This window comes from Anopheles funestus, chromosome 2RL (assembly GCF_943734845.2).
Source record: "Anopheles funestus chromosome 2RL, idAnoFuneDA-416_04, whole genome shotgun sequence".
Taxonomy (NCBI): domain Eukaryota; kingdom Metazoa; phylum Arthropoda; class Insecta; order Diptera; family Culicidae; genus Anopheles; species Anopheles funestus.
Window position 1 is genome coordinate 14,534,057 of NC_064598.1, and position 16,184 is coordinate 14,550,240.

Consider the following 16,184-nt stretch of genomic DNA (forward strand, 5'->3'; position numbering starts at 1 on the left):
TATGGGTTAGAATCAGCGTTACGATTTGTTACACAGAGTGGAATGGTGGGGGGTTAGGTGAATGGAGGTGGAGAGGTTGGGGTTGTTTAAACTCACACTCACTTCAAGGTAATATAGGGGTGATGCTACCAGCGTTACGTTAAGTTACAATAGAGAGGGAGGGGTAGCAAATTCACAGTTTTTGCATTACATTATTGTTCAATCATCCCTTACGCTGAACACGTGTTAAAGGATGCTTAATGAAATAGCAGCTGATTATAAAGAATATTATGTTTCAGTGTAATTTATTTAAGGCAATAGTTAATGGAAAGTAGTTTACTATCCAAGGATATTGATGATCTACCTCTAATACTAATGCAACTCATTGACCATCGCAAACTTTGATTGGCCTTAGCACTACATACTGTTTATGTACGCCAGTGTCTGCGAGGAGCAAGATATAGAAAAAAAATGATAAAAAGTTCATGTACGACGCACGAGCAATTTTAAACCAACCCGGACGATTAGCTCCCAGACAATGGTGCACGTCGCGAAAATAATTGCATAAATTATGCTCACGTACGCATGCATTTTCGTTGTTTTCCCTTTCCCTGTCTGTCGTACTAATGGTTTGCACTAATTTTCGATTTTATTGTACACGCACCGTTGGCCTTTGGCGGAAAACATCAACACACCCTCAGCCTTTCCGTTTTCCCTGTCCACCGAAGAAAGCAACGGTGGGGAGGAATAAACCACAGGTTACTTTCGACCAGGCAACCCACTAATAGTGCACCAACTGATTAGGCCCTTTCGACGGTATACGTGCATGATGGAGTGAACGACAGTTGCATTTTTGTCTGCAGTGGAAACGGTCGTTACTGAAGTCATGCTTCCCGGGCTGTTAGTATTGGCGGTGATCTTGTGCACCGTAACACTGTCCTGGTACTGGAAGCAACGCTTACGATGGGCCGATCGGCTTCCACGCGCCCGTCCCGGAAATCGGTGGTTAGGAAATTTGGGTGACTTTCTTGGGAAAAGTCCGGGTGAAGTTTTTCTCGTGCTGGATCAGTACTTCCGCCAGCACGATCGTTTGTTCACGTTTCGCTTCGGCTCACAGCTTGCGATCGGGATAATCCATCCGGAGTTGGCACAGTACGTGCTAACGCATCCCGACTGTCAGGCGAAACCGGATCTGTATAAAGTGGTACGACTACCGAACGGTCTTTTGGCGGCAAAATGTAAGCGAAAAAGGATGCGATTTTCATTGCTTTACTCAGTTACTAATTGTGTGCACTTGTGTGTGTGTGTTCTCTTCATGCAGACGATGTGTGGAAAGCGCATCGGAAAACGCTCAACTCAACGTTTAACGCCCGCATACTGGAGAGCTTTGTACCGATCTTCAACGACTGCACACAGCGCTTGGTGGGACGGTTAGATCGCTACGCCCAGACAGGCGATCGGTGCAACATCCTGGAGTACATCTCGGCCTGTACACTCGAGATGATAAGCCGCACCTCGCTGGGTGGAAAGGTTTTCGAGCGCGACGGTGCCGAACAGTTTATAGCCAATTTGGAGGTGTAAGTGTTTCGAATCGATATTCGATTAGTGTCGATTGCCCAGACATCCATTTTGCGCGACATTTTGCGATTCACGAAATCAACATGGCAATGATTGGGTGGTGTGGAAGCTGTGGACAATAATTGCACGTGTCAGCTATTGAACATTTGCGGTCGAACCGGGGGGTGGCCGAATGGTGGCAATACAAGTAATAATTATACGATTGATTCTGATTTCTGGTGCTATTAAACTGTTAGATAATCTGTGCTTCCCCGCCACATGCCGCTCGGTAGGTGGAATATGATTTTAGTTAATTAGTTTTGCAATTAGACGGGTTGTGGTGCGTTAAATAATCATCAGCCGCTTCCTTTTTTGGGGTTGGAGGTTCCGGGAAACAGAGTGAAATAAAATAACGATTGTATTTTCCCTTTTTCCCAAAAAACACAACAACAACAGAGCACTGAAAACGATTGGGGTGCGGATTTTCAACATTTTTCTGCACATAGACTTCATCTACCAGTTCACCGAGCTGTATCGGAATGAAATGCGAGCAATCAACATTTGCCAGCAGTTTACGAGCAAGGTACGTGGGTGTATCGGAAGCACCATCAAAATCTTCCCCATCAAGACTTTTATTGTACGGCTGATGATTTCCCGGTAATTTTTACAGATAATCCAAGATAAGAGGGAGGAAATAGCACGTCTTTTTGATGAAAATGACAACTACCGGGAACAGGATCGGGAGTCTCAGTATCGAAAGCCGCAGATTTTTATCGACCAGTTGATGAAGATGCCACTCACCGATCCGTCTGCACGCCATTTTTCCAATGAGGAAATTTCGGACCACATCTACACGATGATCGTTGCGGTAGGTGTTAATTGGTGTTGTGCAAATTGTGCATCCCCCCGGTTTGCTGTAAACTGAAACTGCTAATCGATCTTTCACCAGGGTAATGAAACATCTGCTACACAATTAGCACATGCTTGTTTGCTGCTAGCAATGCATCCCGAGGTGCAGGCAAAAGCGTACGAAGAGGTTAGTGCGTTGGTTTTCTCACCCGATCAGGAGATCACGATCGAGCTGATGAAAGACCTACGCTACGTGGAGTGTGTACTGAAGGAGTCGATGCGTCTGATGCCGGTCGCACCGATCGTTGGACGGCAGAATTTGGCCGAGATTGTGCTGGATGGGCATCGGATACCGAAGGGAAGTGTGTTTCTGTTTCACTTCTACGCGCTGCACCGCCGGAAGGATGTTTGGGGACCGACGGCAGATGAGTTCGATCCGGATCGGTTTCTTGCCGGTGGAAGGCATCCGTATGCCCATTTGCCATTTAGTGGAGGTCCACGTGGATGCATCGGATATCGGTACGCCATGATGAGTTTGAAGACACTGTTGGCAAAGATCTTGAGGAGCTATGAGCTGACGACAAATCTTCGCTTTGAGGATATACGGTATCAGTATCAGATTTCGTTGAATCTTGCCTTTCCGCATGAGATGCAGTTACGTCGGCGAAATTAAGCTAATCTAACACTAGGAGTTGTGTCAGTTACTTAATTTCTGTTGATAGCATAAGAGATGACAGTTCAGTTCACAAAATAGTATATTAGTATACAACGCAGTAAAACACATAATGATCGTTTGTATTAGTTCCAGAAAGAAAGACAACACAACGTAAAGATCGATCACAAAAAGCAATAAATTTCCGTCTAAAGTTCAAGTTCATGATGCTGTTTTATTGTGCACTCCGTTAAACTATCAATGTACACATTCCGTCACAGTAAGGTCTGTAGGTCGGTATCGGCATAAGCTCCACTACTACCACTACTTATTATCCTTGCTCTTCCCATCGACTAGGGCCCGTGTCATGATGCAGCGCGTAAAGAAGTATGCCTTCTCGCATCCCGCTCCAGCTGTGAAAAAAACCGGAACAATGAAACTCACTGTTTCGTTTCGAAATCGGAGCATTACACAACGAAAAAACCTACTCATCTCGTCCAGACACTCGTCGACGGTTTCGCCGGAGGTGGCCCAATTCAGTGCCAGCGCCGTCTCCTTGTTAACCTTGTCGTCCTCCGTCAGGATGCCGAGTGTTTGCAAATAGCACCGGATGAAGCACTGTGAGAAAATGTGTGAGATTGAAAATCGATTTTTCCTGCCCACACAGAGCGTCACTCACCAACGGTATACGGTCGGTTTCGTCCGGGAAGCTTCCGGTTTCGTTCAGCTCGGACAGGTAGTCGGGCTGAATGACGAAGGTACGGTTGCACTGCATCACCGCGTCCTGCATGGTGATTTCGGGCATCTTTTTGGCGGTGGCCGGATCGGCCAGTAGGGCACCCCGTTGTTCGGTGTTATCGTTGTTCATCATGCTGCAACCGTGTACCCCTTCCGGTAGGCTCACCTGTAGCACGATCAGCACCAAAGCGTACAAAGGCGCTACGATGGTACGGTGTTTCATTGCGAACAGTAAGAGAACGCTGCCCGGCCATGAAAGGGAAACAGGAACAGTGAAATAAAACAAAAAATCAGCAACAAGCAACATAATGTTTTAGCACATTAATATGTGTCTGGCCCTGATATGGGAAGGTTTTTTGGGTTGTGGATAAAGAGCACTGGAATGTGTACGTACGAAGAGGAGGAAATGTTTCGAAGCATTAAAAACAAGCAAAATGAATGCAAACGTTTGCATGCTGCAAGAAGTACAACACCCGGTGCAACATGTGCAACAGTTTCCTCTGCAACTGGTTGTTTTGTCACCAAATGCTTGAGCTTAACAGTTTTTCCTAGCTGCCTTGTGATTTGGCTTGTGGACAGGAATTAGCTTTTTTTTATTTTACTTTCCTGTTTAGCAAAACACATCTAAGAGGTTGTGTTTTGCGATACAATTCATTATCTAAAAGCGCATTAAATGCACAATCGACTATTGTCATTAGCAATTAACTTGTACGTGAAAATAAACCACAGTAAAACACAAATTCCATTCACTTTTATGTTGAAGGAAAAATAGTACAAAAAAAACGGAGAACCGGTATTATCACGAATGTAAATGCTTCACCACACAGGGAACATGGTCATTGAGGCAGAAAGTGTTCGTTGTTGGCACACAATTAATAACACACGTACGGCACGCCATGCACATACCAATCCGTGCAAAAGTCGTTAGGTTTCTTCAAACTCGCAGAACAAATCCCGGTGTCGATTACAGCGCCCAACATCAAAGCCAACCTCTTTGGCGCTTAGGGAAAAGCGGGAAATTCTCTTTATCACTTTCAATTCAAATTTCCGTCAAATATCTTCTACACACCGAAAGGAAGCTTGTTGATTTTGAACCGGGCGGCCACATTTTGATTCCCGTTTTTTTTTTGGGGAATAAGCGAACGATTGGAAATTTAATATTTATTTTCCACTCCTTCGCGGCGAGTTCTTGTCAGCATGATCTGCGACTGCAACGTCCTCGGTTGGTCGCGTATCGAGTTTTTGGTGGCTAAACTTTGCTAGCGGAAAAATTATAATTTAACGTGAACCGGAACTGGAGCTGGAGAACGAAAACAAAACCATTCCGAACGGCGGGTTTTCTGGCAAATTTTGTATGCAAAATATACCATAAAGCATAAAGAGCATTAAAAAATTCCAACTCCACCAGGACATGTTTGTGGACGGGACCGCGTGAGGGAGGATGGAAAATATTTTCTCACTTTTCAACACTCGGACTGCACGAAAGGAAGATGCGTTTGCAAACGGTTCTTGTGGATGTGTGTGTCGGTCGTTTTCTCTTTTACATTTTTCTTTAAAAAAAATCCCTCGGAAAAAAGGAAAAGCACAGAGATGCCCATTTTCGGATGTTTGGAAAACAATCTCGTCGCCATTTTTTTTGCTTCTTCTTCTTGTCTTCCTGTTTGAGATCCTTCAAGCCGGAAAAGTGTGATGAAAATGGAAAACACGGGCGTTGGTTGGTTTCAATTTCACGCGAACGTAGCCCCCGCGAAGTTTCGGGGTTGGCGTCTGCCCGGCAGCATAAATAAATGTGGCGTACATGATTCATGCGACTTTTCTCCGGATGGCAACTTGTCCCTTCTTTCTTTTCTCGCCCACTTTTAAAGGTTGTCGAAACCTTTCACGAATCGATTTTGAGCGAAAATGTTTGTATGAGTGTGCGCTTAAAATTGAAGGGTTTGTCTTTTTGGTGCGTGTATTACGCGCGAGAGACGTTTGAAAGTAAACAGTGGCAAAGCTCGTTCATTGTTTGCACTAGTGTAGTGGTAGCTATGGTGAAGCTTTCTCAAACGACCGTTAAACAGTCACCGAACGGGTGTGATTTTGTGCCAAAGGAATGGCGAAGATATTTGTTTAAGAAATGTTTGCAATGGCAAGACGCATTCTACTTCTTCTCTTATTCGCCCGGGTTTACTTTAAGAAGCCAACTGCCAGTGGTTTAGAGGGCACGCGATGGAATTTGGTTTTGGGGACAGTGAATTTTGTTATTTCTGGAGCGTATGGCAGTTTGTTTAGCTTTAGAAATTGTGGTGTGCGCCAGAGACACATCAGACGAGTGAAGTATAACACAGTAGAAAAATTATTGTCACTTTTTGGTTTGAATATTAAATTCTTTATTAGATGTAGCAAATCGAAATTAAAATCGTGAATGGAGCGTATTAGCGTATTAATAATACCTTCATTTTGCATACTTTCATGCGTTCCAATTCAAATTAATTACCCAATGGATTTTTTTGGAATAAACCTCATTGATTTAAATTTATCGACAGAAAAATCTAAAATTTTGAAAATTTCCTAGGGCTTTTGAGTAATTGAACAAAATTTTCTAAATTGATTTCTTTTAATGCGAATTGGTAGAAATAAGTTTTTTTTCACTCAAATAACGCTTTAAATGCAAAAAAGGATAAAAAAAAATATATAAAAAAATTCTAAAAAAATGAAAATTTCCTAAGCTATAGCCTTAGCTTTTTTTGGGGAAATTTATCAAAATTTTAAAAATTAATTTCTTCTAATGAGAATTGGTAGAAATAAGTTTCTTTTCACTCAAATAATGTTTAAAAAGAAGAAAAGAATCAAAAATAACAAAAAAATTAAAAAAAAATCAACTCGAAAATTTCATAAGGCTTACCCCTTGCCATTTTTTTGAGCAATTTAACAAAATTTAAAAAATTGTTTTATTTTAAGGCGATATTGTTGCAATAAGTTTCTTTTCACTCAAATAATGTTTTAAAAGAAAAAAAGAATCAAAAATAACAAAAAAATTAAAAAAAAATTCAACTCGAAAATTCCCCAAGGCTTACCCCTTGCCATTTTTTGAGCAATTTAGCAAAATTTAAAAATTTGTTTTATTTTAATGCGAAATTGTTGCAATAAGTTTCTTTTCACGCAAATAATGTTTTAAAAGAAGAAAAGAATAAAAAATAACAAAAAATTTAAAAAAAAATTCAACTCGAAAATTTCATAAGGCTTACCCCTTGCCATTTTTTTGAGCAATTTAGCAAAATTTAAAAATTTGTTTTAGTTTAAGGCGACATTGTTACAATAAGTTTCTTTTCACTCAAATAATACTTTAAAAGAAGAAAAGAATCAAAAATAACAAAAAATTAAAAAAAAATTTCAAATCGAAAATTTCATAAGGCTTACCCCTTGCCATTTTTTTTGAGCAAATTAGCAAAATTTAAAAATTTGTTTTAGTTTAAGGCGACATTGTTACAATAAGTTTCTTTTCACTCAAATAATACTTTAAAAGAAGAAAAGAATAAAAAATAACAAAAAATTAAAAAAAAATTTCAACTCGAAAATTTCATAAGGCTTACCCCTTGCCATTTTTTTTGAGCAATTTAGCAAAATTTAAAAATTTGTTTTATTTTAAGGCGAAATTGTTGCAATAAGTTTCTTTTCTCTCAAATAATACTTTAAAAGAAGAAAAGAATAAAAAATAACAAAAAAATTAAAAAAAAATTTCAACTCGAAAATTTCATAAGGCTTACCCCTTGCCATTTTTTTGAGCAATTTAGCAAAATTTAAAAATTTGTTTTAGTTTAAGGCGACATTGTTACAATAAGTTTCTTTTAACTCAAATAATACTTTAAAAGAAGAAAAGAATCAAAAATAACAAAAAAATTAAAAAAAAATTTCAACTCGAAAATTTCATAAGGCTTACCCCTTGCCATTTTTTTGAGCAATTTAGCAAAATTAAAAAATTTGTTTTAGTTTAAGGCGACATTGTTACAATAAGTTTCTTTTCACTCAAATAATACTTTAAAAGAAGAAAAGAATAAAAAATAACAAAAAATTAAAAAAAAAATTTCAACTCGAAAATTTCATAAGGCTTACCCCTTGCCATTTTTTTGAGCAATTTAGCAAAATTTAAAAATTTGTTTTAGTTTAAGGCGACATTGTTACAATAAGTTTCTTTTCACTCAAATAATACTTTAAAAGAAGAAAAGAATCAAAAATAACAAAAAATTAAAAAAAAAATTTCAACTCGAAAATTTCACAAGGCTTACCCCTTGCCATTTTTTGAGCAATTTAGCAAAATTTAAAAATTTGTTTTAGTTTAAGGCGACATTGTTACAATAAGTTTCTTTTCACTCAAATAATACTTTAAAAGAAGAAAAGAATCAAAAATAACAAAAAAATTAAAACAAAATTTCAACTCGAAAATTTCTTAAGGCTTACCCCTTGCCATTTTTTGAGCAATTTAGCAAAATTTAAAAATTTGTTTTATTTTAAGGCGAAATTGTTGCAATAAGTTTCTTTTCACTCAAATAATGTTTTAAAAGAAAAAAAGAATCAAAAATAACAAAAAAATAAAAAAAAATTTCAACTCGAAAATTTTATAAGGCTTACCCCTTGCCATTTTTTTGAGCAAATTAGCAAAATTTAAAAATTTGTTTTAGTTTAAGGCGACATTGTTACAATAAGTTTCTTTTCACTCAAATAATACTTTAAAAGAAGAAAAGAATAAAAAATAACAAAAAATTAAAAAAAAATTTCAACTCGAAAATTTCATAAGGCTTACCCCTTGCCATTTTTTTGAGCAATTTAGCAAAATTTAAAAATTTGTTTTATTTTAAGGCGAAATTGTTGCAATAAGTTTCTTTTCTCTCAAATAATACTTTAAAAGAAGAAAAGAATAAACAATAACAAAAAAATTAAAAAAAAATTTCAACTCGAAAATTTAATAAGGCTTACCCCTTGCCATTTTTTTGAGCAATTTAGCAAAATTTAAAAATTTGTTTTAGTTTAAGGCGACATTGTTACAATAAGTTTCTTTTCACTCAAATAATACTTTAAAAGAAGAAAAGAATCAAAAATAACAAAAAAATTAAAACAAAATTTCAACTCGAAAATTTCTTAAGGCTTACCCCTTGCCATTTTTTGAGCAATTTAGCAAAATTTAAAAATTTGTTTTATTTTAAGGCGAAATTGTTGCAATAAGTTTCTTTTCACTCAAATAATGTTTTAAAAGAAAAAAAGAATCAAAAATAACAAAAAAATAAACAAAAATTTCAACTCGAAAATTTTATAAGGCTTACCCCTTGCCATTTTTTTGAGCAATTTAGCAAAATTTAAAAATTTGTTTTAGTTTAAGGCGACATTGTTACAATAAGTTTCTTTTCACTCAAATAATACTTTAGAAGAAGAAAAGAATAAAAAATAACAAAAAAATTAAAAAAAAATTTCAACTCGAAAATTTCATAAGGCTTACCCCTTGCCATTTTTTTGAGCAATTTAGCAAAATTTAAAAATTTGTTTTAGTTTAAGGCGACATTGTTACAATAAGTTTCTTTTAACTCAAATAATACTTTAAAAGAAGAAAAGAATAAAAAATAACAAAAAATTAAAAAAAAAATTTCAACTCGAAAATTTCATAAGGCTTACCCCTTGCCATTTTTTTTGAGCAATTTAGCAAAATTTAAAAATTTGTTTTATTTTAAGGCGAAATTGTTGCAATAAGTTTCTTTTCTCTCAAATAATACTTTGAAAGAAGAAAAGAATAAAAAATAACAAAAAAATTAAAAAAAAATTTCAACTCGAAAATTTCATAAGGCTTACCCCTTGCCATTTTTTTGAGCAATTTAGCAAAATTTAAAAATTTGTTTTAGTTTAAGGCGACATTGTTACAATAAGTTTCTTTTCACTCAAATAATACTTTAAAAGAAGAAAAGAATAAAAAATAACAAAAAATTAAAAAAAAAATTTCAACTCGAAAATTTCATAAGGCTTACCCCTTGCCATTTTTTTGAGCAATTTAGCAAAATTTAAAAATTTGTTTTAGTTTAAGGCGACATTGTTACAATAAATTTCTTTTCACTCATATAATGTTTTAAAAGAAAAAAAGTATCAAAAATAACAAAAAATTAAAACAAAATTTCAAATCGAAAATTTCATAAGGCTTACCCCTTGCCATTTTTTTGAGCAATTTAGCAAAATTTAAAAATTTGTTTTAGTTTAAGGCGACATTGTTACAATAAGTTTCTTTTCACTCAAATAATACTTTAAAAGAAGAAAAGAATCAAAAATAACAAAAAATTAAAAAAAAATTTCAACTCGAAAATTTCATAAGGCTTACCCCTTGCCATTTTTTTGAGCAAATTAGCAAAATTTAAAAATTTGTTTTAGTTTAAGGCGACATTGTTACAATAAGTTTCTTTTCACTCAAATAATACTTTAAAAGAAGAAAATAATAAAAAATAACAAAAAAATTAAAAAAAAATTTCAACTCGAAAATTTCATAAGGCTTACCCCTTGCCATTTTTTTGAGCAATTTAGCAAAATTTAAAAATTTGTTTTAGTTTAAGGCGACATTGTTACAATAAGTTTCTTTTCACTCAAATAATACTTTAAAAGAAGAAAAGAATAAAAAATAACAAAAAATTAAAAAAAATTTTCAAATCGAAAATTTCATAAGGCTTACCCCTTGCCATTTTTTTTGAGCAAATTAGCAAAATTTAAAAAATTGTTTTAGTTTAAGGCGACATTGTTACAATAAGTTTCTTTTCACTCAAATAATACTTTAAAAGAAGAAAAGAATAAAAAATAACAAAAAATTAAAAAAAAATTTCAACTCGAAAATTTCATAAGGCTTACCCCTTGCCATTTTTTTTGAGCAATTTAGCAAAATTTAAAAATTTGTTTTATTTTAAGGCGAAATTGTTGCAATAAGTTTCTTTTCTCTCAAATAATACTTTAAAAGAAGAAAAGAATAAAAAATAACAAAAAAATTAAAAAAAAATTTCAACTCGAAAATTTCATAAGGCTTACCCCTTGCCATTTTTTTGAGCAATTTAGCAAAATTTAAAAATTTGTTTTAGTTTAAGGCGACATTGTTACAATAAGTTTCTTTTAACTCAAATAATACTTTAAAAGAAGAAAAGAATAAAAAATAACAAAAAAATTAAAAAAAAATTTCAACTCGAAAATTTCATAAGGCTTACCCCTTACCATTTTTTTGAGCAATTTAGCAAAATTAAAAAATTTGTTTTAGTTTAAGGCGACATTGTTACAATAAGTTTCTTTTCACTCAAATAATACTTTAAAAGAAGAAAAGAATAAAAAATAACAAAAAATTAAAAAAAAAATTTCAACTCGAAAATTTCATAAGGCTTACCCCTTGCCATTTTTTTGAGCAATTTAGCAAAATTAAAAAATTTGTTTTAGTTTAAGGCGACATTGTTACAATAAGTTTCTTTTCACTCAAATAATACTTTAAAAGAAGAAAAGAATCAAAAATAACAAAAAATTAAAAAAAAAATTTCAACTCGAAAATTTCACAAGGCTTACCCCTTGCCATTTTTTTGAGCAATTTAGCAAAATTTAAAAATTTGTTTTAGTTTAAGGCGACATTGTTACAATAAGTTTCTTTTCACTCAAATAATACTTTAAAAGAAGAAAAGAATAAAAAATAACAAAAAATTAAAAAAAAAATTTCAACTCGAAAATTTCATAAGGCTTACCCCTTGCCATTTTTTTTGAGCAAATTAGCAAAATTTAAAAATTTGTTTTAGTTTAAGGCGACATTGTTACAATAAGTTTCTTTTCACTCAAATAATACTTTAAAAGAAGAAAAGAATAAAAAATAACAAAAAATTAAAAAAAAAATTTCAACTCGAAAATTTCATAAGGCTTACCCCTTGCCATTTTTTTGAGCAATTTAGCAAAATTTAAAAATTTGTTTTAGTTTAAGGCGACATTGTTACAATAAGTTTCTTTTCACTCAAATAATACTTTAAAAGAAGAAAAGAATAAAAAATAACAAAAAATTAAAAAAAAAATTTCAACTCGAAAATTTCATAAGGCTTACCCCTTGCCATTTTTATGAGCAATTTAGCAAAATTTAAAAATTTGTTTTATTTTAAGGCGAAATTGTTGCAATAAGTTTCTTTCCACTCAAATAATGTTTTAAAAGAAAAAAAGAATCTAAAATAAAAAAAAAAAAATTAAAAAAAATTTCAACTCGAAAATTTCATAAGGCTTACCCCTTGCCATTTTTTTGAGCAATTTAGCAAAATTTAAAAATTTGTTTTAGTTTAAGGCGACATTGTTACAATAAGTTTCTTTTCACTCAAATAATACTTTAAAAGAAGAAAAGAATAAAAAATAACAAAAAATTAAAAAAAAATTTCAACTCGAAAATTTCATAAGGCTTACCCCTTGCCATTTTTTTGAGCAATTTAGCAAAATTTAAAAATTTGTTTTAGTTTAAGGCGACATTGTTACAATAAGTTTCTTTTCACTCAAATAATACTTTAAAAGAAGAAAAGAATAAAAAATAACAAAAAATTAAAAAAAAATTTCAACTCGAAAATTTCATAAGGCTTACCCCTTGCCATTTTTTTGAGCAATTTAGCAAAATTTAAAAATTTGTTTTATTTTAAGGCGAAATTGTTGCAATAAGTTTCTTTTCTCTCAAATAATACTTTAAAAGAAGAAAAGAATAAACAATAACAAAAAAATTAAAAAAAAATTTCAACTCGAAAATTTAATAAGGCTTACCCCTTGCCATTTTTTTGAGCAATTTAGCAAAATTTAAAAATTTGTTTTAGTTTAAGGCGACATTGTTACAATAAGTTTCTTTTCACTCAAATAATACTTTAAAAGAAGAAAAGAATCAAAAATAACAAAAAAATTAAAACAAAATTTCAACTCGAAAATTTCTTAAGGCTTACCCCTTGCCATTTTTTTGAGCAAATTAGCAAAATTTAAAAATTTGTTTTATTTTAAGGCGAAATTGTTGCAATAAGTTTCTTTCCACTCAAATAATGTTTTAAAAGAAAAAAAGAATCTAAAATAAAAAAAAAAAATTTCAACTCGAAAATTTCATAAGGCTTACCCCTTGCCATTTTTTTGAGCAATTTAGCAAAATTTAAAAATTTGTTTTAGTTTAAGGCGACATTGTTACAATAAGTTTCTTTTAACTCAAATAATACTTTAAAAGAAGAAAAGAATAAAAAATAACAAAAAATTAAAAAAAAATTTCAACTCGAAAATTTCATAAGGCTTACCCCTTGCCATTTTTTTGAGCAATTTAGCAAAATTTAAAAATTTGTTTTATTTTAAGGCGAAATTGTTGCAATAAGTTTCTTTTCTCTCAAATAATACTTTAAAAGAAGAAAAGAATAAACAATAACAAAAAAATTAAAAAAAAATTTCAACTCGAAAATTTAATAAGGCTTACCCCTTGCCATTTTTTTGAGCAATTTAGCAAAATTTAAAAATTTGTTTTAGTTTAAGGCGACATTGTTACAATAAGTTTCTTTTCACTCAAATAATACTTTAAAAGAAGAAAAGAATCAAAAATAACAAAAAAATTAAAACAAAATTTCAACTCGAAAATTTCTTAAGGCTTACCCCTTGCCATTTTTTTGAGCAAATTAGCAAAATTTAAAAATTTGTTTTAGTTTAAGGCGACATTGTTACAATAAGTTTCTTTTCACTCAAATAATACTTTAAAAGAAGAAAAGAATAAAAAATAACAAAAAAATTAAAAAAAAATTTCAACTCGAAAATTTCATAAGGCTTACCCCTTGCCATTTTTTTGAGCAATTTAGCAAAATTTAAAAATTTGTTTTAGTTTAAGGCGACATTGTTACAATAAGTTTCTTTTAACTCAAATAATACTTTAAAAGAAGAAAAGAATAAAAAATAACAAAAAATTAAAAAAAAAATTTCAACTCGAAAATTTCATAAGGCTTACCCCTTGCCATTTTTTTGAGCAATTTAGCAAAATTTAAAAATTTGTTTTATTTTAAGGCGAAATTGTTGCAATAAGTTTCTTTTCTCTCAAATAATGCTTTTAATAAAAAAAGAATAAAAAATAAACAAAATCTATAAATTTGAAAACCTCCTAAGCAGGGGCGGATCCCGTTTCATGTCCTTGCCGATCAGACTAGCCCGCTTGTTCGCTTATACAGGTTTGATAGTTAGGCAGAGCGAGAAGTATAAAAATGTATCAAACGATTCGTTTTAACTCGTTCTTGTTTCAACTCACTCGCACATTTTCGATTCAACTCACGCATTTACTCTTTTTGTATCTCGACTCGCCACGGCTACATGCTTACACTCATAAGTGAGTAAAATGATCAAACCTTAACTTATAAGTTTATGTCGAGCTTTTTTTATGACTCCGAAATGAGTCGTTAAACGTGCTGACTCCTAATAACGACTCATTCACTCTGAGTTGACTCACTAAAAAGAGTAGTTATTCTCATCTCTAGATAAAACCCCTAAACCTGAGTAACGCTCACATAAATCGACAATCAAATGTTCCAAGAAAAATCTCACATTCCTTTGTTGCTGTTTTATAAAAATCACACACTCGAAAAAAGAGGCGATTTATTTTCCTTTTGTTCCACATGACTATAAACAGAAACTTTCTCCATCTTCGCTATCAGCTCGAAGATTTCGGAATTATACGCCCAATCAAGCTACCCATTCTGAACAATCGTTCAAGCGTATCGATCAAAACCCCGCGATGGGGGGCATTCGTTCGTGCCGTTCATGTTTGGAGCGAAGAAACACGCATGAATAAAATCATCACCCTAAAGGCACATCCTTGCCTTTACCATCATCCATACACACACACAAACACACGGCTAATCTCGTAATGTGTTCCAAGGATTATTTATGCTTCTGGTGAATCCGAAAACACTTTCCGAAAACACAACCTTATCTTATCGTGAGCAGGCTTGCCGCGTCTGCCAGTGGCATATCGCTACATGAGTAAGCACATGTAAATCACACTGAATCGGCAATCAATTATGGAGGCTTTTGTATGGGTGGGTGCATTGTTGTAAAAGGGCACAGACACGTATCCGCATATCCAAAGGTCGATTCTGATCCTTTTTGGTGGAAAAAACGGGACACACATCTCTCTTTTAGCTCGGTAGCGTTTGGTGTGCGCAAACAAATTCCACCAGATGACGACACTGTACCCTAGTGCGTGTGTGTGTGTGTGGCGTTTGGCAATAAGTTTTACTTAGCACCAGCTGGCCCGCGCCAAGCTAAAACAGCTCAAACGACGTTTTTCGCCATCGTTGCGAATGTGAACACATTTTTCTTGGTTAAGTTTTGTCGGGAGCAAAATTGACTGTAAGTGAGTTAAAAATATCAACGAACGGTTCGGTTCGGTTGAATGTTTCGGCGAATTTAACATTGCACACTTTGTGTCTATCGCACAAGAAAAGCGTTTTCCTGAGGCCGCTTCGGAAAACCTCGTTTTCCTCGTATCGCTAAATGTCATGAAGAAAGTTTTGCGAATTGGAGAGCCTCATTTTCACACGGCCTGGATGGCTACCGCGCAGTGTTTTAAGCAGCCGAAAGGCTTGTCGGATGAAAAACAGTAAGCAGAAATCCTTCGGCGTCCAGAGCTTCAGAGACAAGCAAAGTTCACTAATTCCATTTTCGTGAACAAGGTACAGGTGTCTGCCTGTACGTGGCGTGCCTGCCAGCGAGACGAACGACTTAATACGTTCGATGTCGATCGTCTAGCCCTTTTGCTGAACGAATTTTGAATCATTCTGTCGTACGCATGCAACAAAACGTTGCGTTTGCGTTTCACTTGCTGTAGAGAAATGCACAAAAATTGCTGACAACACCGAAAACGATGCGTTGGTACGGAAGTTTAGGGATTCACGTTCACGATTCAGGGTTTCATATATTCAAGCAATCACTTTTAGTGACATTTTCAGAACACGTTATGCAAAAGATATGTCTTTAACAAAGCGATACATCCAACAATGTTCTGTGTAGCGCCGCTTTTTCACTACTTTCTGTATACTTCACTCACTAAAACACACACCTTTCCAAAGCAACTTTTGGTACCGATCTCACGCTGTAACAAGTAATAAATCCAAACCCATGCTGAATGTACCATTTTATACACTCCATCCAGATAGACCGAAACGCCTTTCGGTTGACATTTCGCTTGACATGATGACATGATGGACAATTTGATCGAATTATGATCGGACTATTTCCGGCAAAGTCAATAGCGAGAAAAACATTTCCCCGCTAGCAATAGATACAGCTCGGTCGGACTCGACTCGTTACAATTGTGCTAACCTTACCGGTCTCCACTTTTGTGTACGTGGAAACCGGTTGGAAAATTATCATCCCTTCAATTGGCGACATTCAAAATGATTGC

The 16,184-nt window shown here is 33.8% G+C and overlaps 2 protein-coding genes across 3 annotated transcripts; one reads left to right on the forward strand and one right to left on the reverse strand.

The window, feature by feature from the left end:
* The first annotated feature begins 301 nt into the window (after nucleotides 1–301).
* On the forward strand, nucleotides 302–3,276 carry LOC125765044 (cytochrome P450 4c21-like). Its single transcript, XM_049429901.1, has 5 exons — nucleotides 302–1,217; nucleotides 1,301–1,556; nucleotides 1,993–2,119; nucleotides 2,207–2,404; nucleotides 2,486–3,276. The coding sequence occupies exons 1-5, from the start codon at nucleotides 866–868 to the stop codon at nucleotides 3,056–3,058; spliced, it is 1,506 nt and encodes a 501-aa protein (XP_049285858.1). The 5' UTR covers nucleotides 302–865; the 3' UTR covers nucleotides 3,059–3,276.
* LOC125765155 (uncharacterized) lies at nucleotides 3,248–16,035 on the reverse strand. Of its 2 annotated transcripts, none has more exons than XM_049430060.1 (4): nucleotides 15,840–16,035; nucleotides 3,717–4,017; nucleotides 3,526–3,655; nucleotides 3,248–3,450 (listed from the first exon to the last, which is right to left on the reverse strand). In XM_049430060.1, exons 1-4 carry the CDS (start codon nucleotides 15,926–15,928, stop codon nucleotides 3,362–3,364), a joined length of 609 nt encoding a protein of 202 aa, XP_049286017.1. In that variant the 5' UTR covers nucleotides 15,929–16,035; the 3' UTR covers nucleotides 3,248–3,361. The 2 variants fall into 2 exon arrangements, with proteins under 2 accessions (XP_049286017.1, XP_049286016.1); XM_049430059.1 differs by having other exon boundaries at nucleotides 15,828–16,030.
* Between the last annotated feature and the right edge of the window lie 149 nt (nucleotides 16,036–16,184).